General features: G+C 56.2%; 1 protein-coding gene across 21 annotated transcripts in view; it reads right to left on the minus strand.

The window, feature by feature from the left end:
* The window catches only part of SH3PXD2A (SH3 and PX domains 2A), a 245,775-nt gene that overhangs the window by 28,589 nt on the left and 190,331 nt on the right, over positions 1–26,855 (minus strand). For 20 of the 21 annotated variants that reach the window (XM_089898129.1, XM_089898122.1, XM_089898120.1 and 17 more), the window contains 2 exons: positions 7,116–7,229; positions 2,820–2,903 (listed from right to left, as the gene is read on the minus strand). In XM_089898129.1, the coding sequence (XP_089754255.1) occupies positions 2,820–2,903; positions 7,116–7,229 (198 nt within the window). The remainder of the gene's footprint in view (positions 1–2,819; positions 2,904–7,115; positions 7,230–26,855) is intronic. The other variant, XM_089898130.1, reaches the window with a different exon arrangement.

The raw sequence follows: 26,855 nt of genomic DNA on the forward strand, positions 1-26,855 counted from the left end.
GGAAAGCTGAGCTGCTCCTGCACAAAGCCCTCTTCATGGTGGCCCTGGGGCTGATGGGAACACAGACGTCTGGGAGTTTACGCTCCCAGGAAGAGAGCTGGCTGGCTTGGAGGCTCGTCCTACCCTGGCACTGTAGCTTCCAGGAGGTGAGAATTCAGAGCCCTGGTCCCAGGCAGGGCAACTCCTCCAATTGGTCTGTTTGGGGGCTCGGTTTTCCGCCACGTTTGGCTTGGATGACGAAGGTGTGGGTTACCTCTGTGTGGCCGCGTGCCCTGTGGGTCTCAGCTCCCTCCTCACAGGTTTCCCTGGGGGAAAGCAGAGGCAGTCCCTCCACTGAACAGGGGCCACAAACCCCACCTTAGGGGGCCAGACAGGAGGACGCCCAGACTGAAAGAAATGACCTTGGTGCGGGGGAGGGAGCTGAGTCATTTGCGTTGCTTGGGGTCTCTAGAAGAGATGCCCCTTAGGAATCAAGTTGAGGGAAGAGGCCTAGGAGCTCTGGGGGGCACCTCTGGGCTTCTGGGAGGCGCTGATGCCATGGTCACTCCGATATACCCTTGGAGGATGGTTGCCACCTCACCCCAGGGAGGGCTGGCCAGGCCGCCCACGGGGTGGGTAGGTGGCCGGGCCTGTTCTGGTTTTGGAAGCAGGGGCTGGAGAGCCCTGCAGTTTCCAAACCACAGACGCCTCCCCTTTCCAAACACTTTCCCCTCCGTCAGCAGTCTCCCTGGCTCCCCTCCCAGTCCCTACAACTTACCCAACCCCGATGCAAGAGGCTTTTTGATTCCAGAGGCCTGGTTGGCTCTGGGACTGGGGGAGTGGAGGCCCCAGGGAAGCACTGCTTTTCTCTTGTCTAGTTATATACGACCCACTGCCTGTTCCCCCCTCGTCAGCTCGGCTGTTTGCAGCGAAGTTTCTCCCAGCCAACTTCCTGCAAGTTTTTCTTGGCTGCCTGATTTAACTTAGCCCTAATTTAACTTAGGGCTAAGACTGGGAAATGATGCTGTTTAGGTCTCTTATTCAAGAGAGAGACGTCGTGGGCCTGCATTTGCTCACGTATTTACATACGTGTGGCTGGCCACAGAATTATGCATTTAGTTGGTGTCTACTTACATCATGTTACGTTTAGAATTGTAAATACTGTTGCCGATATACACGTGGCGCATACGAAGCTATGCGTGTACTTGGGGGGAGGCTGCAGAGGTGCACCTACGATGTGGCTGTGTGGATAATGCATCTGTGACTGTGTAAATAGTGCAGACGTGGAATGGTCTACGTGAGGGTGCATAAGTGTATACTGTGAGTGGCTGTGTGCACGGGACCGCAGACGTGCGGCTGTGTAGGGCCTGGATGGGACAGTGTACTGTGGCCACGCCCGTGGCTCTCGGGGTTGTGTGCCGGCGGTCATGCTTCACCGATTGAAGCGTCCGAGAGGCCATGTGGTTGTGGAGACAGAGGTGTGTTTGGGGTTCAGTGTGTGATGGTGTTTGGAGCAGATGTGGGAGGGGATGGGGACAGGCCAAACCTTCCACCCTGCTCTTTTTCCAGGCCAGTGTCCCACTGTCCTTTGCTGCCAAGGCTCAGGGCTGCGTCCCCGCCTGGCCCCCCAGCTGTGCTGCCTCACCCATCCTACCTCTAGGGTGCCTTTGCTTCACATTCAGCCTGTTCTCTCTGCTTCCACGACTTGGCCCCCTGTCCTGCGCCAGCACCCAGGGTCCAACCCACACTCCACCCTCGGGACAAGCCGGGCCCCTCGCAGCCAATGCTCTGAGGCCGATGCTGAGCCAGCCACGGGCGCTGGCCACCCGAGTCCAGGCTTGCTGCTGCCTGGGGCTTGGGGCAGACACCAAAACAGGGTGTCCCAGTCGTTCAGTAACAAGCTTTGGGGGTAGGGTGCGAGTCATGGGGCATCCCTGCTAATTCTGGAAAAGCCAATGCTTATGACACCCTTCCGGCTATGCCGTCACTGTCTGGAACACATACCCTCCACTCTCCTTGAGGCAGGAGAAATGGGCCACCCACTGGCCTTGGGGCTCTGGAGGTGTTTAGAGGTTTGTTCAGAGGCCTGCCCCTAATTTCCCTGCCTCACAAGCTCTTGGATGTTGGAAAGGCCCTGGACTGGCAAACGTCTTTGTTCCTAATCAGTGTGTATGGCAGGCCAGGGGCTTCCCTGGAAGAGTCTTGATCAGGCTCAAATCCCAACAGCTAGTGCTGGGGCTGCTGGAGCCCCCAGCTGGACCTGACCCCACCATCAGAACTTGTTGAGGCTGTGCCCTGGGGCCTGGCTGTGTCTGGATTTTGCTCCTTCTCTAGTTTCCCTGGAGCTGGCTGAATGAGGAGATTGTGAGCTGCTCCTTCTTCCTACTCTGTCCCTAAGTAATTGCTAGAATAGCTCTGGCCAAGGGAACCCTTTCTCAGAGGAGGGAGGCAATGAAGGGCAGGGGTGAGGGGACGGCCCAGGCAGAGACCAAAACACGCTCAGTTCTCTCAATCTGAAGCTTCAGGGTAAATGTGGCCTTTCTTAGAGTCCAGCTGCCCCCATAATCCTGTCCTAAGTCCCATGACCCCTGCCCCCAGGACGCTGGCCAAAGACAGAGCTGCCCCCATTGTCACCCCGATTCCCAAGCGGCCCCTGCGCCCCCCTCCCGCCTCCCCCCCCCCCCCACCAGCTAGAGTAGGTGAGAGGAAAGTCTGTCTGGTGAATCTGGGTAAGGAGGCCACAGGGCAAAGAGAGGCAGAGCCCAGGAAAGAGGAGAAGTGTTAGTGAAAGAAAGAGAGGCAGCAGCTCTCGGTAAGGAGAAGCTGGCCCCCATCGTCACCTCGGCTGTGCTGCCTGTTGACCATCCCGCCCAGGGTCCACCGGCGATCCAGGCGCCGCAGATGGGCCTTGCGTCTCTTGGACACTGGTGTGGGAGATGGCGATGGAACACGCGGCCGACGGGAACCGGCGGAGAGAATGGACATGAGGATGAGATGGGATGGGTGGGGAAGGGATGGAGGGAGGGAAGGTTGGCATCCCCAGGTCTTCACCGCCTGGACTGAGCCCCGGTGGCACATGCCTGCTGCAGGGGCGCGGATCTGACCAGTGGCGGCGCCGGCAGGTGGGGAATAACTCAACCAAAGCCAAATTGCATGGGTTATGCCCCCGAGCCTGGGAGGGGCTAGGAATTTAGAATCCCAGCACCTGAGAGGGGAGGAGGAGCCCTGGCTCCAGCCCAGTGCAAGGATGCCCCTTGGTTGCGGCCCTAGGGGGAGGACATGGCTCCCACCATTGCTGGGCAGTGATGGTTCCCAGGAGGGTGTGCCCCACTCTCCACCAGGGCTCACATCCACCTGTTCCCCTGCCCCCACTGACTCAGCAAGTCCTGCTTGTGAACCTGCCACCACGAGCCAGGCACTGCAGGTGGAAGAATAAATGTGCCCAGCAGAGACTTGGGGTCTCTTCCTTGGGGGGCTTATAACTCTCACCATCCTGGGTTGGTTTATGTCTTTGCTTTTTCAGTCACCCCCAATGGATCAAGTCTGTTGAGGGCTAAAACTCTGCATCTCTGAGTCCCCAGGGCCTGGCACGGGGCCTGGCACGGGGCCGATCCTTCAGAAATGTTGCCGAGTGAAGCACACACAGTAGGATGCCACAGGCCTTGTTCTGTTCCTTCCCCACATGCTACCCACTGGATTTCTGACAACAGAGGACCTGCCTCCCAGCTTTTCACTGCTCCACACTCCTTTCATCTGCACAGGTCCTCTGGTTGCTATGGACCAGCTCCACATGCCCCCCACCTTCCTATGGGACGCCCAGGTGCATCAGGGGCCCCCACCTCCTGGCACTGCAGAAGGAGGGTACCAGGCTGCCCAGGTCTGGGGGAGGAGGCCAGCACTTAAGAGTCAAACTGTCCAGACACAACTGAGCCACATCCTACCAGGACCTCCTGGGCAGTACTTATTTTTCCAGAGGGAGAAGAGTAGCCTGTTTGACCTGCTTCTTGTAAGCAGGAGGCCTGGACAAAGGGTTAGGGGTATGGGTTCAATCCAGGCTGCACTGCCAGGTTACTGTGTCACCCTGGCAGGCTGCCATCCCTCCCTAAACCTCTGTTTCCTCATCTGTCTTTGGGGTTGACACCACCTGCCCTGGCGTGAAATAAGACAGGGACTGGACGGGCTCTGTAGAATGGAGATGAGGTCCTGTGTGAGGTCAGACCGGGAGGAACCTGGACAGCTGACCTCCTGGGGGTGTGTCCACCTGGTTTCTCTGTGGCCAGAGGAGCTTCACTTCAGCTGATGCCCAGCCTGGGGCCACCCTAGCAGTAAGTGACATTTACCCGGTTTAAACCAGGTACCAAGACCATCTCACTGGAGCCTCACAAAAGCCCCACGTAGCTGGCACTCTCCCCATTCTAGAAATGGGAGGCCAGAGGCACAGGGATGTTCAGGAACCCTCTGAGTCACACACCTGAGCGTCAAGGCGGCACGCAAACCCACGCAGTCTGGCTCTGGAGCCTGGACTCTAGACCCTGCGCCTTTTAGGCACCAACAGTGGAGAATGCCTGGACCCTGGGGCCAATGCCAGCCCAGGGAGAAAGGCAGGTCATTGCTGGTGGCTGCACGGCGCAGGCAGAGACCCAGGTTCGGGGCTTGGCTCTGCCACTAACTGATCCTCCAGGCCTCCGCTTCCTCACCTGAGGCGATGTGCCTCACGGAAGCACCCTGCCAACGTTGGGCCTGGGCCCTTCTCATCAGCGGTGGACAGGAGGGTCTCAGCCCCCACCTCGGCCCTCCTGCCCCCACTGAAACGCTTCTGCGTTCTCCACAGCACACCTGGCTTCAGGAGAAACACGAACATGTACCAGAACATCTGCTGACAGAAATAAACCGAAACAGCCTCTTTTCTTTCTGAAGCAATGGAGCATGAGCTGTTAGGGAAGCTCTGACGGGACGAAGGCTTCCAATTTCTGCCTGTAGAGCTCAGGGGACCTACAATGGGATGGCAACAGGGCTGGAGTAGAGATGGCCAGAGACGGGACCAGGGTGGGCTGATCTCTTAGCCACATGGCTGCCAGTGCAGCGACCGGCGGACACACCACAGCTGTTGGGCCTTGGGCTGGGGTACTGAGTCCTGAGTCCTTCCGTACAGCTGTGGGGAGATGCCCACGATGTGATGATGGAACTCACAGCTGCCCAAATGTTGCCAGGGGTGCTGGCACACAGGTCCTATCAAAGTGTGCAGAGGAACCGATCATCAGGAGGTTCACCCTGAGCACACACGCGCACGCGCACATACGCCCCCGCCCCCGCTTGAAGGCGGAACCTCCACTGGCTGCCTGGTTCTTCCTCCATCGAGGTCAAACTTCTCTATAACCTGTTACTGCTTGTTCTGTGCAAAGCACCCAATCTCTCTTCAAACCAGCCTGGCGGCGTCACTGCCCACGCACCTCTCAGGCTCCTTCCTACCCACTTGGTGTCCTGGTCCTCCAGCATCTACCTGACGTCTCCACTCTGACTCTCTTGGCGTCATCTTTTCAGGTGGGGCTCCAATTCCACACACACAGACACACATACACCCTCCTAGAATTGCTCACGAGAAAATGCTTCACGGAGGCGCATGTGGCACGGTGGGAAGACCACTGGCGGAGGAGGCTGACCAGGGCTCAAGCCTTATGAGGACAAATACATATCTGCATCTGGAAAATGGAGATGGTGACAGAGCCTTCCCAGGGTGGTGAGGGCATTTCAAGTACCAGGGCAGACACCTAGGAGTGAGTGAGACCTCAGTACACTCTAGGGATTGTTATTTCTGAAAAGCCCTGGGATACCCCCCAGAATGTGGAACTGGATAGGAGGTGAGGCCTGGTGACTGCAGGCAAAACAGACCGGACCCAGCTCAGGGGCTACGACCCTGCACCGCTGCAGAGGTGCGAGGGAACCAGAGATGAGATGGGGGACAGGCTCAGCCCCTGGGCTCGGGGAGCAGCCAGGAAAGGCCAAGTACCTGGCCTGAACATGCCAGCCCTTCTCAATGGGGCCTGGTCTCTGGAAACCTGTCACAAGGCAGACATGCACTGCAGGGGCTGCAGTACTGGTCAAGGGACTGAAATACAGCATTTACATGGGAGGAAGGGCGGGGCTCCGACTGCCTGCCCAGTAACCGGCCTTTGGGGGAAGGATGAAGACGGAGCTGGCGCTTTGGCAGGCTGCTTGTTCTGGCCTGGGCAGTGTGGAATGGGGGGTGGGGCAGGGGCAGGCCTGGAGGCGGCCTGAGCCCCGGGTGGCAGGCACGCATTCCCCTGGCTCTCAGATGTGCCCATTTGGACGGTCCCCACTGACCGTTAGGGCAAGCGTTCCTGCTGCCAGAATAAGGGAGGCTTGGAAGTGACTAGGAGCAGGCAGCCGGGAACAGGGTGGCTCAGACTCGCTGGGCTCTGGCAGCCCGCTCTGGGGAATACCCAAGTCCACGGATACGCTGGGCAGGCCAGTGCTGGCTGGGGTTGGGAGGAGGGGCAGGCTCCTTGAAATGCATTGGAGAAAACCCCAGAAAAACCTCACCAAGTCAGAGCTAATGAGAGAGGCTGACGGTACAGGGGCTGGAGCCATCCCTGGGTTCCTGCAACACTGAGAAATGATTCACAGACCTGCCCTCCACATCTGCACCCCTGACCGGGATAACAGGCACCTGGAAGAGAGGCCTCTGAACAGACTGTGCACGGCAGGAAGTTGTGTGCACACAGTCCCTTTGGGGTCGTCCCTGTCGCAGAGAGCACAGTGTGGGGTGAGGGGGGCAAAGGTGGATCTCTCTGGGGACCCCCAGAGGAAGCCAAGCCTGCTGGTGGGGAGAGGGACCAGCCCTAAGACCGTTCTCCCCAATCTCTGCCCCAAAGTTGCCAAAGCCTGAGATCCACACCCCACGGGAATCTCCCCTCTAATTTTAGCCCCATGTGGGACCAGTAAGGACAGACCTGGCATAGGAGGTGAGCTTGTGGGTTGGCCTCAGTGACATGGGATCCTGGGAGAAGCAGGGGGGGAAACATGATCCATATCGTTTTAGAGCTTCTGATGGTTTTAGGGAGAAGGGTGGGAAAGCTGCATCATCTCCCCGACCCCTTGAACCCGTAGGAGCTTACCTTCCCCAGTCTTGGAGGTGTTGATATCTGAGTCGTCCCGAGTACCATTCTGGGCCTCCAGGTAGGTGGCAGGGACCCAGCCCTGTTCCTCAGAGGTGCTCACGAACCACCAGCCTGCAGTGGGGACAGGAGAGCAGCCATGAGAGCCCAGCAGATGGCAGAGGTGGATGGGGCCAGGACGAGGAGGGAAGGAGCAGCGTGGAGGGTAGGGCGCAGAGCCACACGGCCTGGGTGCCTGGCAAGCGTCTTGCCCACATCCAGGCTCCTCGCTGAGAAAGAAGAAACCAACACGCTCCCTGAGAAGAGGGCCTGATGGATCACAATCCACGCACACAGACATTTGATGACAAAAAAAACGGAAAATGAAATCGACACAATGATATGCCCGACACGTGAAAGTTACCTTGCAGGAAAGGTCAAGGGAGCTCTGACCAAACACAGAGATGGTGTAGGGTCTTTCAAGCCCACTAGGACCACCGGTGTGACCTGGAGTTGGACCACTTTCTCTGCTTTTAAAGGCACTGGGGGGTAAAGGCCTCACAGATACGTTCTAATGGTCACTGCTCCTGCTTCCCACCTCTGGTCAGTGGTATTTTCACATCAGTGCTACTCACAGCTGCCCTTTGGTATGTTGACAACTCAATCACAGTAAGTGGGCACTGCACCCTTGAGTGACCCTTGAGGGTTGTGGCCAAGTGATAACGCCTCATTCATTTTCTTTCCCCTTTGCTGGCTCGTTCATTCATCATTCAAACAAACGCTGAGCAAAGTACTCCAAACTTGGTGGCTCCAGTTCTCTTTTCTGTCCATGACAGAGCTCAGCATTTCCAAACCTGGACTGTAGCCTGTCAGGAGACCCCAGGGTTCCTCCCTGGCCAGCACTGAGGCCCCATCACCACGTGGCCACAGCAGTGAGTGGCTGCCCGAGGAGGGGCACAAGGGGACCTCCAGGTGCTCCCAGCTGGGCTTAGCCCTGGGAGGTGGTGGAGGCTGCCTGGGGGCTGCTGTGACAGCAATGGAGAGGGACGGAGGACAAAAGTCCCACCACTGCACAGGACCTCCGCACCCAGGGTCGGCACCTAGGTCTTCAACTTCTGATGCCCCACGTCACAGGCCTGGGAGAGCAAACAGCCTGTGGTCTAGTCTTTTTTTTTTTTTTTTTTTTTTTTTGCGGTACGCGGGCCTCTCACTGTTGTGGCCTCTCCCCTTGTGGAGCACAGGCTCCGGACGCGCAGGCTCAGCGGCCGTGGCTCACGGGCCCAGCCACTCCACGGCACGCGGGATCTTCCCGGACCGGGGCACGAACCCGTGTCCCCTGCATCGGCAGGCGGACTCTCAACCACTGCGGCACCAGGGAAGCCCTATGGTCTAGTCTTGAATGCCCACTGCACCCCACCCTTTCCAGGAAGTTCCACAACACTCTGCGAGTAGCTCTGCAAAACCTATGAAACAGCATGACAGCTGTGCGATACCATCACGTTGGATACATGTCCTTATACGTTTGTCCACACCCACAGAACGTTTAGCACCAAGAGCGAACCCTAATGTAAACTAGGGACTCTGGGTGACTAGGATGTGTCAATGCAGGTTCATCAGTTGTAACAAATGCACCGCTCTGGTGCAGGGGGTTGAGGATGGGGCAGGCTGTGCGTGCGTGGGGGCAGGTGTATATGAGACACCTCGGTACCTTCCACTCAATTTTCCTGGGAACTTAAACTGCTCTAAAAAAACCGAAGTCTTCAAAAAAAAAAGTTAAAGAGAAAGTCTCAGACAACAGTCTGGACTTCTGTGGTCCAGCCCTTAGCTGGGTCACTGCCCCTACGGAACCTGGGATAGATGCCTTCTTTCCCTCCCTCTGCCAGATTCAGGTCAATTCCCTTGTCCTTCCCCCAAGTGGGATGGGTGTGGGCCACCTTCACAACACCCACGGCCACGCGCACCCTCTGGGCCTACCTGCCTGGGGCAGCACCACCATCCTCCATGACGCCCAGGCCACAGCGGCACAGCTGCTCAGGACGCTGTGGCTGAGAGACTCCAAAGAAGCCAGAGGGGTCTCTGCCTGGGATGCCTTCTCCCCTTCTCGCAGGCTCTGGGGGAACGCTCTCAGGAACCCCAACAGTCTGTGCCAAGAGGCCCCGGGCCCAGTGTTCTTCCACAGAGCCCGACTGGAGGTCACGGGACAGAGCTCCCGACCTCGTAGAGGCTCCTGCCCTGCGGCCCTGCCTCCTAGGCCACAGGAGTCGTTCTGACTGGTCTGCCACTTCCCCGGACACTGTAATGGTTCAGGGGCTTTTCCAGGAACTGACATGGGTGCTCTGGCGACCTGAACCCTAAATCCCACGTTAACCAGGAATCGCAGGGGTGTGTGGGAAGAGACGTCCTGAGAGTTGAGTCAATAAAACAAAGTCAGGAGATGGAGAAAGTCAGTCTTGACCATCACTTGACCCTGGGACGCAGGTGTGCTAAAGCTAGACTGCCCTGTTGGACTTGCTAATTGCAGTGAGCCAGTGACCTTCCTGGGCTGTTCACCTGAGCCAGAGTGGGTTTCACTCTCTCACTAATGCCACCCGTACCCAGCAAGGTTCATAATCGAAGGTCCACCATCATGAGTCAAGTCTGGAGAACAAAACCCAAGCCCACTGGGCACCTGCCACCACAGATTTCGGCATGTAAGGATGAAGCCCTCTGAGCCACTCTGGGATAGCGGTCCCTCCCCGACCTCCCGCTCACAGGATAAGCTCCAAGAGCCCCAAAGAGCAGGCACCACAATTCCCAACTTGGAGTCACTTTTGGGAGGGTCTGGAAGGCTGAGGCTCTCAGATGCCTGCCCAGGTTCAGGTCCCAATGCCAAAAGCTCAAAGGTTTTGGTTACCACACCCTCCAGACCCTCCCCAAACTGTGTCCGGGGAGATGAAAGACCAGTTCCAGCCTCCAAAGCCAAGCCAAGTCCCAGTAGGCCAAGGAAGTGCCCCTGAAGGCCTAGTCTCAAAGGGAAGCTCTTCTTCCCAGGAGAGGGTTTCCCCAGGATGGGCCCAGGCTGGGGCCAGGGACCTTACCGTCATCAGACAGAACAGGGATGTGCCTGGAGAAACAGCGGAGCTTGGATGCATGTGTCTCGTGGAGGATTTGCCAAGATCTCTCCCATGCCCAGCCCCTCTCAGCCTCTCTTTCTACACCAAGGTGTGTCCACCGCCAACTCCACCCTCTGAAACAACCTACTTGCTGTCTCAGTGGGAGCACAGTCTTTCCTTTCCTTGTGTGACCCCATGGTTTCCCAGGAAAGAAGGCGACTTGGTGATCTCCTGGATGGCTGGGCTGACTGTCTCCTAAGCCCTCTCTCTACTTCTGGAATCTGGGCTCCAAAGTCATCCTCAGCAGAGGTGAAGGAGGCAAGTCCCTCCATGGGTACCAGGAGGGCTTGCAGGGGATTTCTCCATCAGTCCCATCCAAGCTTGTCTGTGTCCTCACATGTGTGAAGCAAGCCCACCAGCCTGCTGACCTCTTGCTGTCCCCTCTCCTGACCTCTTCCCATGGCCATCTCCAGACCAGGGCCCTGCATGGACCTTTCTCCTTGGCTCCAAGGGCCTCATAATCCCAGGATTTAGGGCTCTTTTCTGCTGGTGGCATCGTTTCCCCTCCCTCCTAACTTCACCCTTTGGGAACCTTCCATGTACTTTCTGCTCTCTCCTTCCCCCCAGGAGCCAGAGATCGGTGATGGAGGGATGGATCCGGACTTGTCTGCGCAGAGAATCTCCCAGGGGCAGGGCAGGGCTGGCCCTCCTCCTACCTCTGTTGCATAGGCCTGGTGCTCAGGGTGAGCTGGGCAGGGACTTGCTGAGAGGCCCAGAGTGTGGCCGAGGTGCCCAATGGGCAGGGCGGCACGATGGTCTGTGCCTCACACCACCTGGATGCCCCTTGGAGGTGCCAGGGCTGTCTCTGAGTCCTTCCCACCTCAAAATCTCTGTTGCACCACAAGTTTCTATGGAACGTGGGCCACATTACTGGCTGACCGTGATCATCGCACCCCAGGGCAGCAGCTTCGGATCCTATTCTCCTGCTGCACTCCCAAGACTTGGGGCTGAGACTCTCAACCATCCTCACGGCTTTGTGGACCTGCCGACCTTGCCCGAGAACACTGGCCTGGACTTCCACTCCAGCCCTGACACACGCAGAGCTGGGCTGTGTGGCTTCAAGTCTCAGGTCCCTCCTGCACCAGGCCCTGCAGAGAAGAGCTTGCCACTGGCTGGGCTGTAGGCACCTCCGCAAAGCAAAGGTGGACAGGCTTAGTCACCGCCCAGGCAGGCGTGGCTGAACAGGGGCAGAGGTGCCCACCTAGCTACACGCAGACCTCCTGGGAGCCCTGGCGTGAGTCACACAATTGGGCCTCTGGGGGAGGCTCCCGGGGCCTGCACCCACCCACAGCTGCTGACAGGCCTCTCCCAGATGCCAGCAGCTCAGACGTCAAATGCTGCAACTGGGGCTCCTGACCAAGGTCACTGCTGCTCCACCAAGGAGCAATTAGAGCCTGAACCACCGTGGGGGCAGCCCAGCTGGCCAAGAGGACTCAGGCGTCAGCCAGCCCTCGCGGCTCCCAGGCTCCCCTCCAGCACACACCGTGTCCTCATTCCTGCAGAGGCACACAGTGGGAGGTAGGTTCTGTGCACACACACGTGCGTGGACGGCTGCCTGCGCACCTGGAACAGGTGTGTCTGTACATGCATCACGTGATGACGATTACAGTCAGACGCTGAGAAGAGCACTCTGTCAGGAGCTAACATTACACACGTTACCTGATTTCATCTTCAAGAACCTTATGTTTTACTATCGTCATCATCCCCACTTGACAGATGTGGAAACTGAGGCAGAATAGATCACAATTAGGAAGACGCAGAGCTGGACTCAAAACCAAGCAGTCCAGCTTCACGACCCATATTCTTAACCACCACAGAAGTGGAGTAGGTACACATCTGTGGTACGCAAGAGCGCAGAGGTGACTCCCTGAGAACGAGTGTCCCTGAATACTGGTGATTTATATATGTGCCACCTGTGAGTGGGTATGTCCACGTCGCTGAGTGTTTGCTTTCTGTGCACACACCATGAGTCCAGTCGCAGGTTTGAGAGTCTATGTCTACAGGTGAGGATCCTCTGGAGGAAGAGGGTAATAATTAGAAATCTAGGGTCAGAAAGACTCAAATTCAGGTCCTGGCATGCAACTTCCTAGCTGTATGATTTGGGGAAAATTGCTAAACCTTTATGCGCCTCAGTCTCCCCTCTCTGATATGGGAGTAATAAATGGAGCTCACCTCCCAAGGTTGTTGAAATGAACAGATGAGACATAAGTAGCTTAGCTTGGGGCCTAGCACAGAGTAGGAGCTGAAAACCCTGAGCTCTGATCAGGGTGGTGGTGGGTATTTGGTATTCTAGACTAACAGAGCCAGCACCCATGGGTGGCCAGGTGGTGTGTGTGCCCAAGGAGTGTGTCAGGAGGTACTCAATACAGCTTGGTGAACTGACGTGTGTGTGTGTTTACTGATATCTATGGAATTTGGGGGCTATCTTCTGGGGTTTCAGAAGAACGGAAGGCGCTATCTTTTGCAATATGGCTTGCTCTTTTCTCAGCTGATGCAATGCATGATAGCAAACACGGTGAGAAATGGGGCCAGGGGGAGATGTCCCTGGGGTTCTCCTCCTTGCCCTACATGTCTCAGGGCCCCCTCGGCCTGGCTCCGGTCCTTCAGGTCACAGCTGCCCAGCACAGAGGTCCTGCAGCCTCCTTTCTCCTTTAGGAAGCCCTCCCTGACTGACCCCCAAGTCCCAATAGCATCCAAAGCATCACCCCCACAATTCACAGCAGCTTGTGCACTCTGAGAATAAGTCTTGTTGGGACTCTAAGTATCTCATCTATTTTGTCTTTAAGGCAGAGCTGAGCTTGCAGCAAGCCGAACAGCAGATGAGGAAACTGAGGCACAGAACCTAAGTGCTGGAGCCAAAGATCTGACTCTGAATCCCATCTTTGCCACTTCCATGCTCTGTGGCCTCAAGAAAGTGACTTAACCTTTCTGAGCCTTGGTTTCTCCATCTGTAAAATGGTAAGACTACCACACAGGCTAGCGTGAGGATGAGATAAAGAACAACGCGTGGGGTCTGGCACATCAGCAGGCACCCATTAAATGGAAGCCATGAGCTTCACTGAACGAAGGACTAAAGCCACAGGACGTGGGAGGTAAGGTGGCCGGCACTCGTGGATGCCCAGGGACCGGCCTGAGCCACAACGTCTCACAACGTCTCATGTCCTCGGAAGATGGATCCAAACTCCAAGCTGGCCTCTGCTACCCTTCCTCTTCTATCCTCCTAGCCTCCGTTCTTGGGAAAGGAAATTCAGCAAGGTTTTACTAAAGGATCGAGCTTTGGGCTGACGAAGTGGCCACACCTGTGCCCAGCTGGGGGCAGTTGTTCCCCGACAGGCTGCAAGACTTGGCCTTTTCCCAAGAAGTCAACCCTGGTTCCCAGGCAAGAGGGGAGCAGGCTCTTTTGTGTTGTGGGGGAAGAGGACTTAGTGGAACATGAGTTGGTGGGGAGTCCCCAGGGGGCCTGGGCTAGCTGGGAGGCCCCTTACACGCCCCGGCACCCCAGCCCGGCAGCCACGCTCTACCGGCGCCAGCCAGGCCACTGCTCAGGTAGGTCTTCCCAGCTGGAGTGCCTTATGCTGAGATGCCCCCCAGACGGGGCAAGAGAGGGCTACCACGTCCATTCTTTTGAATGGGAAACTGCAAGCTGATGTCCGGGAGCACTCAGATGCTGGACGTACAGGAGGAGGCTTCCTTCTGGCAGCCCCAGGCTAAGCCCCCGGGCCCGGGACGGCGTCTGGGAGCTGAACTGGCCAAGTGCCCCAGAGCCGCCTCACGCTGGCCTCTCCCGTGAGGACCGCGTGTCCACAGTGCCAGAGAAGAACAGCATTCAGCGAGGCTGGCCTATAGGCCAGGGCCCAGCCCTCTCCAGGAGGCAAAGGACCAGAAAGAACAGCAAGGTCACCTGTCACAGCATCCGACCGGCTCAGCGGGACGCACTAAAACCCACCTCACAGTGGCTCAGGGGCCGAGGGCGGAGAAGGCAGCACCGGGTGGCCTGGCCAGCACCTCCGGCTCAGGGCAGCGCTGGAGGACTCCGCACGCCAGGTGGGGCAGGGAGCCCCTCAGCCACAGCAGGCACAAGCTCGGGCCCAGAAGGCGGCTCCCCTCTGTGCAGGCTGAGCGTACTGCTTAGCTGCTGGGCCAGTTGCGAAGCCCTTTCAAACGGACTCTAACTGGGGTGGAAAGGGTGGAGCTAGAAAGAGAGTGAGGCACGGACACACACACACACACACACACACAGACAGACACAGACAGACAGACACAGACACACACACACACACACACACAGACAGACAGACACACACACGCGCGCGCAGAGGGAGTCAGAAATGGAGACAGACAGATGGAGGGGATGGGAGGACCTGGGAGAGGGACTGGGGGCCTTAGCCTCTCTAGAAGGGGGCTGAGCCTGGCCAAGGGTGGCAGGAAGTAATGGGCACTCCCAGGCCACTGCTGTCCCCAGGGTGACCAGGCCACAATGGCCTCCTTAATGAGAATGGATAATGAGCTCATTAGGGCCAGAGGAGGCCAGCTGCATGAGATCAGGATGTGAATAAAGTCCTCTGAGGTCACGGCTCCGAGTAGAACAAGACAGCTGGTGGGGGAGGGGGACCCCGCTCCTCCCTCTCCCTCTGAAACTCCCCCGGTCCTTCGAGGTGCCGTCCTCCATGAGGTCTCCCCAGCCTGCTCACCCCAGGATTCAGCCCGCAGGCACCTCTTAGCCCCTCTGCCAAGACAGACCTCAGTTTGGATCCTGGCTTCACCACGTACTCACTGGTGACTGGGAACAGGGCTGACCTCCTTATCACAAGAGTATGAGTCGGGGGCTTGCCTGGTGGCGCAGTGGTTGAGAATCTGCCTGCTGATTCAGGGGACACGGGTTCGAGCCCTGGTCCGGGAAGATCCCACGTGCCGCGGAGCAACTAAGCCCGTGAGCCACAACTACTGAGCCTGCGCGTCTGGAGCCTGTGCTCCGCAACAAGAAAGGCCGCGACAGTGAGAGGCACGCGCACCACGATGAAGAGTGGCCCCCGCGGGCCGCAACTAGAGAAAGCCCTCGCACAGAAACGAAGACCCAACACAGCCAAAGTAATTAATTAATTAATCAATTAATTAGAAAATAGTATGAGCTGCCCATAGGGTTGCCGTATCCTGTGGTGCACTTGGGCGGGTGTATTGAAGACACACGGCGTACTCAACAACCAACCTTCACTGCACCTGGCACGCACCAAGCCCTGTTCGAGGCATCGGGACGCTGCAGAAAACAACCCACAGTCAGGACGCAGGCTCTCCTCCTCTATCTCCCCCCGCACGGCACCCAAGATGGGCGCAGACACAACCTGTGCACTGGCGCTGGGGCCAGCGAGAAGGCTGGGCTGCCTCCCACTAGCCCTGGGCGCCCACCCAGAGGATATCAGGCAGGGTGAGACAGACTGGGCAGAGTTTGGAACACAGCAGCCTTGAGGTAACCTCCGAGCCTGCCTTTTCTTCCCCGCCTGGTCCTTCACATGGTCTAACCCAGAGTATGTGTGTGTGCAGTGCTACTGTATGCCCAGGCCTATGCGAGGGCTTCCGTGTGCAGGTGGGCAAGGGGTGAAGGAGCCAGGAGCAGAGGCACAGTCCCAGGCCTCGAATACCTGCCCCCATTCTCCATGTACGCTTGGCTCAGGCTTTGGCCCCTCCGTGAGAGTGAAATGTCCGAGCATTCTCGTGTCCTTTCCTTGGAGTGGTTTGGAAGAGGGGAGGAAGAATTTGGGGGCACCGAATGGTGGACGTAGGGGAGATGCTGAGGACGAAGGGGGCTGAAGGGGGCCTGGCTAGGCACATGTCACCAGCCCTGCTCACCTGGCCACACTACACCTGGCACAAGGCTGAGCCTTAAGGGACGGCTTCTGCCCTGATCCCCCTCCCATAACCTTGGGGCAGATCTGAGGCTTCTACCTGAGAGCGGCCAGAGATGTGGGAAATGCAGGCTGTCCACGGCATGCTGTGCCTTTAAGAACAATGAAAGGAGGCCACCCTGGGCCAGGCCTCCCCTGGTCAGAAGGCTCTGTCACTGCGGCCTCTTGCCAAGACACACTCCAGCTCACAGCACGTGGCCTCTACAGTCCAAAGCAAACAGGAGCGGGTGACAGTCCCTCCTAGTCACCCGCCTCCTCGGAGAGGCTCCCCTAGTCCCTCCCAAAGTACCTCCACAGCCCCTGCCTTCCTGCCTGACCCATTCCTCTGGTCCCACCTCTGGCCCCTACCCTCCTCTCTGCTGCCCACAGCCTCCCCTTCCCCCAGATGGGGCTCTCAGGCCACCAGGGCCCCAGAACCTTCCCATGGCGCCTGAGGCCTGAATTCCAAGACCATTAGCACAGGCTGTTACGTCACAGTTTGGAAGGCTCTGTAGATCTGTGGCAAGAAGACAGCAAGAACTGGGCCGCTGCCACTCCTCCCCCAACCCTGCTCCAGCCTGCCCACCGCACTGGACGAGCCCTGGAGTCCAGCGCTGGGTCTGGGCAGGCCAAGGTCATGAGCGAGGCACCCAGCAGAAGGCAGAGAGGGGGAACATGCGAAAACGATGGGTAGAGGAGAATCATGTCTTTAAGCAAGGGCTCTAGGGTGAGGTTGCCTGGGTTTCAATCCCAGCTCTGCTGCTTACTAGAGCTGCATGGTTTTGAGCAATCACCTCAATTTCTCCCACTGTAAAATGGACCTACAGTATGCCTGCATCTCACTGTATTGGTGGATGAGTAAATCTATGAAAAGCGCTCGGAATACTGCCTGGTTCCTGGCAAGGCGCACCAAAGAGCTATCACTAAAGTTTAAGTGCAAACCACAGCGAATTTTAAAGAAGGAACCAAGACCTCAGTGCCTCTCAATGACTGGTGTCAGGGCTGGGCAGGGAGGCAGGTGGTCTTAGGTGTCTGGAGTTTCTTGGAGAGAAAGCCTCTTGGTGTCACTGTTACTTGGCCTTGACCTTAGAAGGTCTCTACTGAAGATCTGGTTCTGTGCTTGGCACAGGTTGGGGGCAGGGACAGGGCAACCCAGGCAGCCTCATGCCATAGACACAGTGATTGTTGATGCAATATTTGAGGAAATTGCAGACATCAGAGATGAAACTGAGTAGTCAGGGAAGAACTCTTAGAAGAAAGGAGACCTGAACTGAACCTCAGATTAAATCTGGAGGGAAGGAGGGAGGGGAGATGGCAATCTGGTGGGAGGAACAGGATGGGCAGGTGATGGGAGTACATGCGGCCCTAACCATAATGTTCACCATGCTCCACGGTGGGGATTCTTCCAGATGACGGTGAGAGGGGCAATCACCTTCAACGTCACTGTCCTCCACCTACCGTGAACAGAAGGTGGCTCAGGAGGGTAGGATTGCAAAAAGGTATTTTCTGCCATGATTGTAAAGGATGCAAACGGTGGGCGAGATGTGGCTCTGCAGGGTGAGTGAGGCATTCAGATGGAGGGAGGGGCGGCAGCGAGAAAAACAGAGAAGGGAGGTGTGGACTTCTCAGAATCACGACAGGAAGGTTAAAGTCTCACATGTGGATTCCTGAAAAAATGTTCAGGGCAACAAAAGGGTGTTTCCCCTGATGTTCCAGGCAAGAGGGAAAGTAAGAAAGAGGGAAGCTGAAAGACTGAGTGCGGGCGTAGACTGCGTGGCTCTATGGAGAAGGGGGCCTGCGGGGCACCTGTCCGAAGCTCGGCGTTTCCCCTCCGGAGTCAGGGGCTCACACTGGAGGGCGCTGACCGGGAGGGCGGCGGGCAAATTGCCGCAAGGCGGAGACGGACGTGGCACGGACAGCTGCCCTCCGCGAGCTCGCATTAGCGGGTGTGAGAAAAGGCCAGAGAGCACTTGACCGAGAGCCTGCCAGGCCACCGCGAGCAACCCTGAAAGACGCGGAGGCGGGAGCAAGGCCAGAGGATGCAGAATGGGCCACAGCCCCAACTTTCAAAGCAGAAGGTAGATTCCAGAGTAGAGGTGACCTCAATATGGGTCCTGATGAAGGGAAACCTGGGTTCCCTGAGGGGTGGCTGGAGAGCCTGGAATGCGGTTCTGAGCATGACCAAGGCAGCTCTGAGTAGAGACAACAGGAAGGAAGGGGGCCAGACCATGTGGGATTCTGGTAAGACATGAACTGCTGGCCCGGCGGGTCTGGGATGTGTCCCAACTGAGCCACCTGGACCTTGGGGCTCTCATGATCCTGCTGGGGGCTGCAGGGCTGCAGCAATAGATTCGCCGCTGATGGCCGACCACAGAGGTCACATCCAAAGAGGGCGTGACAACTCACTGGTCGCACCCACTGGGAACCTGTGCCGCTGGATGTTTTAACCAGACACAGTACAAGGTCGGAAGCTGTGTTGGCGGCACCATCTCATTTAGTAAAGGCTGTGCCAAGATCAGAAGCAAAAAAAAAAAAAAAAAGAAAGATCTGAACAGATGGTAATGACAGGTCAAATCTGTCAAGAGAAAAGGTGTACACAGAGAGACAAAAGGACATGGCTCAGGACAGCGGTGTTATACTTCACTGTCTAAACTTTTTGGAGTCTATGGGGGCGTTATTCATAATTATGCCAAAATCCTAGGTGCCAACTGGGAGTGTCTCAGGCATTTGGGTCACATGGGTCACCCTACTTGGCAGCAAGGATGAGAAAGTTCCTGGAGTTTGGGTGGTAGACTATAAGCCCGCGAAATCTTAGGCTGCGTTAGGAAGCACCCGGACTGGGTGACTTACCCAGGTGCTGGCTATAAAGGAGCGGTGCCAGGACGGGCACCCACGTCTGGCTCCCAGTACAGCAGCCACGCGGCTCGGCTTAAAAACGACTCCAGCTGTTGCCACCTTCGCAGAAAGGGACCAACGTCGCCTGCTCTTTCTGTTAAGTTCCCTGAATTTCTATCTGACCAGTGAGCCGGGAAACCAGCCCCTCATCTGCTTCTCCTCCATTCTGTCAGTGTCCACAAAGCAGACCCAGTTCTCAGGAGAGTCATGGGCATGGCCTTTCCCCCTCTTGCCATGCTCCCCCAGGAAGGGGCTAACAGGTGATTTCTGCCCCCGTCTCTAGGTAGCCTCTCCCTCACCCTCTCCGAGCCCACAGAGCAGGGCGAGGCAGGGGCACCCTGGCTGACAGAGTTTTCTGGCACAAGATCTCACCCGAGGGCTCTGCCGGGAGAGTGACTTTGGATCAGCATTTCTGAAACCTCAGATATTTCCACACCATGGATGACTTTTGCCATATCCTTGAACTACATATACTGTGGTTCACATAGTAAATATATGTTTAAAGCAATCTCCCTTTGTTTTTTAACTTCAAGAAAATAATTTGTTTAGGAAACTTCAGATTGCCATCATGAATAAACAATTAGGACCACCAGCCCCAACCATAAAATTACAGAGAACAAAGCAACAGAGTAAATTCGAGCTGTGCTGTGACCGAAGAGGCTATGTCTGTAGCCTGCTTCCTTTTTGTTACAGGGGGAGATTTATTAGAGAGCAGTCAGAGAGAGTCGACTATCAGGCAGAGATAAATCAGGCTTGGAAGAGAACTGAAACAGGACAGGACAAAGTTCTTTTTCACCGTGTGTTGCGGAAATATTAAATACTGCCTCTCTGTACCGTCTAAAAGCACCCTGTGTACCACGGTGTTGCGTGGGTGACGTTTTTAGCTAGAACACTACTTGGTCATTCAAAATGGCTGACAGAAGAGGATGAAGTATCCTCACTAGTGAGATGAGGATATTAAGTAGCGTTTACTTACCAGGGTTGCGCTGAGAAATCAAAAAGAAAAGAATGGGGGCCACCTTGCAACGTTTCTGGTGTCTTATATAAGTATATCCAGTCTGGAGAAAAGAGCTGAGGGAACCCTCCGTAGCTGTTACCAGTCATTTGAAATAGAAGGGGTTATCCTTATCCTTTTAACTAGTTTACTCCAGTGCCTAAGAAGTACACATGGATGAGCTTGTATACTTTTCCCCTTTTCTCTCTTTGCTAAAAATGGAGGCTTCTTGGTCCCAGAACTGAGGTGGTTTCAACTAAAAGCCTTAGACTGACAACAGTCCCCTCCCTTCTAGCTGAGTTCAGCCCCTCTTCAATTGGCGCAAAAATAAAACAGGGGCAATTTCAACTTTAAAGACCATGTCCATAAACAAGACAAACCCACTCCGCAATTTGTCTAGGGCATCCCTCCCTCCAGACCCTCCTTTTTTAATTTCTGGGGAATTTTAAATAGAGGTCTTGCAAAAACCTGCACCGCCTGACGTCAACAGCTCTCTGACAACGTGGATTCTTCCACGTGGTGTGGGGAGGAGCCACTGTGAATGCTGATGCTTTTCCAGGCTTCTTTCCCAGTTGGGATTTGGGAGCCACTGGTGTCACCCTAGGAGACTGTGGGAGAAGAATGGTACCCGAGAGTGTCCTGCCTGGGGTCCTGTAACTGTGTTTCCCAAACCTCAGGCATTATAAAGCAACAGGCATGCAATTAAACAGTCTGAGTAGCACCTGTACTAGTGTTTTCTTTAAAAAACAAACAAACAAACACGCCCTCTATCTTGCTTTTTTGTGCACACCCAGCAGAGCTCAGAAGCCCCAAATATGTTGGTCTTTCTGATCCATCACTGTGCCGGGGCCTCATCTTTCAAAACCATTACGTTTGCGAAGTTCCTGTGTCTCCCCATGAGCTGCCCTTCTGCTCTCGTGCCCTTATGTTCCCCTGACACCCTGACCTTAGGTTTGGGTTGGCTGTCACCCCAGCTAGACCAAGGGCTCTTTGAGGACAAAGGCCAAGTCTTGCTCATCTTGGCATCCTATTGAGCTCCTGCCTGGCTCAGTGTTTGACAAAGAAGACTCAGTGAGCAGTTGTTGAACACGAAATGCAATGACAGATGGGCACAAGGCTTCCTCCACCTCGCCTGGCTTCTCCGTCCACACCACAGTCCCTCCTGCTTCCCTTGGCCTCAGTTATCTCTGAGTCCAGCCCCTGGGGTCAGCGCTGGGCATCTGCTCTACAGCTCCCATTCCTCTGGCCCCGGGGCCTTCTGCCCGGCTAGAGTCCAGCACAGCTCTTCAGCCCCTGGGCAGTGTTCCCTCCTCCGGTCCCCTAAATTGGGGAGGTACCTCTGATTCACAGCACCCTCAGCTCACCTGGAGGGATTTGCCCACAGGAACCTGAGACCGGGAGATTTCTGTTGCTTGTTACCAAACTTGCCCAACATCACCCAGTAAGCTAATTGCTGCCACCCGTGAGCTCTCACAGTCTGCTCACACACCTGACTGGGCCATTTTCATTTGGGCCTCTCCCCTCACAGGAATGGAAAAGCAAAGCTCAGGGAGGTCCCACAGGCCAAGCGCCAGGGACAAGCCCATGCCCTGGGTGAGGCTTCTGGAAGAATGTAGAGGGATTCTATGCGCTAGCGGCCCCTCCCCAAGCCCACTCAAAGCAGCCTCATGGGCCAGCTGCAGACCTCCACTGGGACTCTTGGAGCCACGGTGTCTCATACAGGAAACACGAAGCCCTCCTCCATGGTGGGTGCAACTCATGGAGGGACCTCCGGAAAGAGCAGCCCCAAAGCCCTGCTGCCTCCAAGCCCCAGAGGGTGGGTGGGGAAAAAGCTACACAGAAGAAACAGCTTCTCCCACTGTGGTGCTTCTGCCCTAGGGAACCACAGAGGGTTCACCAAGAGGCGGCAGTGTGCGGGGAAGAAGCTGGCAAACTACCTTAACTCTCTGGGCCTCAACTTCCCAACTTCCCACAAAATGGAAGTCATGCTACCTGTGCTTTACAGGGCAGGGGCGGTGACTACAGCACAGAGGTGTCTGGCTCACCGTGTGATATATAGGAGGGGCTTCACAACAATCCCTTTCTTGCCTTTCCCAGAGCTTCTGCTATCAGTGGTATACAGAAAGCAGCAAATGGATTAAGTTGAGGCCGGAATACCCTGGGCCTGGGATGACCATCCTAGAGCCCAGCTGGGTTTGTATGATTTAGGAAGGTTCTCTCCCTGAGCTTCTCCTGCCTCTGGGCAACATCTTGTCTTCTTAGTTCCTAAGATGTGGTCTAATACAGCTCCTACCCCAATCCAAGGAGAAAAGGTCACACCCCTGGTCCAGCTGCCCCAGAGACTGCCTGTGGCCAGGTGTCTCATTCTAGTCTCACCACGGTTACAGTGATTGGTCAGGCAGGAGTGACTGACACCCATGGACACCTGTCAAGGAGCTCCTTCCACCTCTGCCCTGTTAATCTGTGGTGACCCTGCCCCCAACACTCAAAGGGGAAGGGTCTGCAGAGTCATCACCCCACCTTCTGGCACACCAGCAATCACAGTCCCCTCATTCCCCATGAGACTGAAGGCTCCATGACACGGGGATCAAGCCGTCCTTGCTCATCCCTGTGCCTCGATGTCTGGCGCATAGCAGGAGATAAAAGTTGGGGAATGAATGAGTGCCTCACTTCTAGCCCCTGACTACACACTCACTTAATCACATGGTTTGGTTTTCTCCCCTCCGAATGAGAGCTAGCCTGTGATCAACACCACACCAGGGTTAGCAGGAAGATCCTGGTACCTGATGGCAGAGAGAGAGGGTAGGAAGCGGGGAAGTCACTGACCTAGCCTGCCCTCCAGAACCCCATCTCCTGGCCTCCATGGGGTCATCCCACCACCTCAGGGCCCTTGGAGGAGAGACTGTTCTAGAAGTGGTTCTAAGGTGGGGAGGCCTGGGTGGAATAAGATAACAGATGTCTGGGGATCGAGGTGGGCCTTGAAAAGCTCCCCCCTTTAAATATGCCTTTGCAGTGACAGGCCCAACACACCGCAGCTAAGTCCCAGCCCTCAGCGATGGCAGGCTCTAACTTCACTTCCCAGGAAGTGAGCAGTATCGCCATCAGCTCCTGTTCCCCGACGCTGGCCTGCCCCTCAGCCTAGGATGTGGATGTCTCCATCCCCTCTCTCTGGCCTGGCCTCTGGATCAGAGTTCCTACCAAACCTGGCTCTGACACCATCTAGGCCCCTGAGGTGGGGGGACAGCCCCAAGGGGGCTAAGAGATCAGGCTATGGAGGGCAGGCTACAATCCTCCTCCCAGCTGTCACATCAGCACCAACAAGACGCTCTAGCAAAAGCGGAGGCTTTCGAAGGAGGCCTTTTAGGTCCAAGGAGGCGAGTTTGTGCCAGCTGTGCAGTGAGGACTGGGACACAGGGCTGGTGTGGAAGCAGAAGAATGGGGTGAAGCACTCATCAGGGGGGCACTGCGGCAGGAGCCCTGGGTGCTCCATCCCCCTGTGCAGAGGTCAGCTTCCTCTCTGTCCTCCAAAGAACAGTCAGTTACAACCTGGCTCTGTTGGTGACGAGGTCCAGGCATTCACCACCTCTGGTTTTGCTCCCATTACCAAGGCCAGGGGGAAGCATGCCCCTCACAGTGTCAATGCTCCAGGAGCAGTATTATATACACCCAAGTGTGAAGGAGTTGATCTGACGCTTGCTGAGGGGGTGCTGGTCGAGGCAAGGGGAAGGGGATAAGAAGCAGGCCTCCCAGGCCTCCCTGGGTTGGGGCTAGGAGGGGTGAGAGTCCCATTATTTTGTTATCTTCACGGGCTGGTCGGGGTCTGCTCCAATATGCTAAGCCATTTTCATTATATTCCCACCCTGCTGTGCTAAGTACGTGGCAGACGTGCAGAAAATACCAGCTTAAATATGCAGAAGGGTCAAGATGCTTGGTTGGCGGGCAAGACGGAGGTGAGGATGCCCCAGGTAGACAAAAAAGACTCAGGGAAAATGGGCTTCTCCAGTTCACTTCAAGGAGGAACAGCCAACGGGCTGGGCAAACCCCTGCCCCCAAATGAGTGGATGTTGGTGGAACTCTCCCATGCTGGGCCTTTCGGGACCCTGCGCTGGCTTGAATTTTGGCCTTTCTTTAAGTCCCATAGTGATTGCTTTCACAGACCTTGTTTAACTTGAGAAGGACGGGGGAGGAGGGGCAAGGAAAACTGCATTCTTCCCCATCAAAGCCAAGAGTCCAAAGTAATACTTCTGGTTGTAACTGATCCTGGCCTGTTTGTGATTACGGCCCCTTGCTCGCTTTCTGGCAGAACAGCCCTGGAACCCCACAGCACGGCTGACGGGGAGAGACACCCCTCGCTCACTTGAATAATCTTGTCCTCGTCTGACATGACCAAAAAACATCTGTCAGCCTATCTGCTTTCACCAGTTCTCCAGGGCAACTCTTCAAAACATCACTTTATTTTAAAAGGAGGGGGAAAAAAAGCCACCCCCAACCCCTACCATAAAATTCCACAACACTAGTCATATTCCTTCTGTTACCAGCACCATCCTGGAAAACACAGCGGCACCAGCTGTCCCATTGGCTGATGCAAATGGAATGAGAAAGGGAGGCTCAGGATTGGACAATCGCCCTCTTTTGCCTATGCCCTCCCTTCTATTAGTGGAGCGCGCGCGCACGCACGCACGCGCGCGCGCACACACACACACACACACACACACACGCACACACACCCCTTTTGCTGTCATAGCACAGAAGGGGCTTAGCAAAGCTCAAGACTATTCCTCAGCTGTTCTCTCCCTGGAAATTTAATCTGCGGAGCATCTGGCCTCACAAAGCCCATTCCAAAGGTGTCCAGGAGCCCACAGGCCCTGTGATCATTACAAACCTAGGGATGTTTGTAGCCAGTGACCCATTTGGCTGCTCAGAGAGCTGGCTGAAAGTCATCAGCATGGTCAGATTCCCCTTGTCTGCTCGCTCTAAGCTGAAACTGGCTTTTTCTTGGAGCCCCAGGGGTTAGAGGGGATCTTAGGGGTTCTGGAACTATGGAGATGAAAGGTCTGCTTCTTGCCTGGCTCGATAAAAGCATGATGGTCAGGGGAATGGCAGAGCCTGGTATCTGGAAAGCAGCCGTGGCTACTGTCTTCACTCCTAATCACACCTCCCTTCTACAGGTGAGGGAAGCTGATGCTCAGGAGGTAAAGAGACTTGTCTGAGATCAAGCCACCACTGGTTAGTGGGTGGCTGAGCTTGGAACCTAGATTGACCGAGATCCTCTCATGCAAAGCTTGTCATTCCTCCCACGAGGGCACACGGCCGCTCTGCCCATTCAGATGACACCCCGAGCATGGTGCCAAGTGGCAATCCATTGACCCAATGCCCTGAGCAAGAAGTAGGTGGCTGCAACTGGCAGAAAGCCCCCCAGGGCACAAGGAGGTCACTTGGCCAGGCTGCGAAGAAGCCTATAGCCAACACTGCAGGCACTGGGGCAGGGCCAAGATCCCAGGCCTTGCTGCGGGTGCATGCTGATGGCAGCAGCTCAGAATTCTGCCTCAGTCTAAAGATGGAGAGCACACTGAGCGGAGAGGAGGCTGGGGCTTTGTGAGGGCACCCGTGAGAAGTACAGAAAACAAACGAGAAAAGACAGAGTGTCCAGAAACACCAGGCCTGGAGGCCTGGCCAACCTCCACAGTGACCCCACCGCCTGCCTCGGGGGGAGGGAGGAATGTAAGAGGTGGGGAAGGCAGTGCTTTGGACTGCTGCGGGGACAGCTAGCCAGTGGGATAGCCCCACTTAAGCCCCGAGAAGTGGCGTTGCTGAAAGGGGGAGTCTGTGTTCAAGTTGGGGTGTCTGAAAATGACCTCACCGTGGGGGAAGGCACCTTGTCTGAAAAATGAGCCTGTCTGAGCGCAGGGGGCTGGGGAGGACACACAGGGAGCGGCTCTCTCTTGGAGCTGCCTCTGCGCTCTGCGTCCAGGCTCCAGCTGTAGCAGCAGCTGAGCGGCCCAAGGTGGGGAGCTGAAGAGCCAGTTCACCTCCTCCCTTCATCTGGGGGACAGGCTGGGCCTCAGTCAGTCAGGGAAGATGGGGTGCACCCGGCCCTGGGCGGGCAGCGCGGCCTCAAAGGAGATACCAGCATGCCTCGGAGACGGCACCTCTGCACCAATGGTCCCCAGCCATGTGGCAGCCCTGCCACAAACTCTGTGGGACACTGGGCAAGTGACTTCAGGCCTCCATTCCTCCTCTATCAAAGGGCGGTTCGGGCAGATGGTCCGAAATGTCTCCTGCAGCTTGTCTCCTGCCCCTGACGTTTGAGGCGCTCAAGGCACCCCTCCGGCCTGTTTATCGCTAAGGGAACGTCTCCTCTTGGGCAGCCCCGGCACCTGGCTGGATCCCCCTCATCTGTGCCATGCCACACCTTTGCACATGTCATTCACTTAGCTTGGAGCACTTCAGATCCTTCAGATCCTTGTTCAAGGCCTACTTTCTCCAGAAGACTTCCCTGACCATCCAACCCAGCCACCGCCCCATCTCTGAACCTGACAGTATTCACGAAAGCCCAAGGCACCGGGAGCTGACTGTGCCTTCTAGTCCCACCCTCCCGCCCCCTCAGTAATACCATCTGGCCCCAGCAGCATCTGTGCTCTCTGCCTTGCTCATGGTAGGTGCCCTGTGAATGTGATGGACTCACTGCATCTGGGCCTTTACCCTGCAGATGAGAGAGAGCCCTAGAATATCGTTACCTCCAGCAATGGGAAGATAGGGGTGATTACTTCAATGGAGCTCTTCATTGGGTCCTGTGGGGTTTGGGGCGGGGCCAGGACAGGCCTTATTTATTTGGACAAAG

This window comes from Delphinapterus leucas, chromosome 16, assembly GCF_059928025.1.
Source record: "Delphinapterus leucas isolate spDelLeu-1000000601 "Yukka" chromosome 16, BTC_Dleu_Yukka2, whole genome shotgun sequence".
Lineage (NCBI taxonomy): Eukaryota > Metazoa > Chordata > Mammalia > Artiodactyla > Monodontidae > Delphinapterus > Delphinapterus leucas.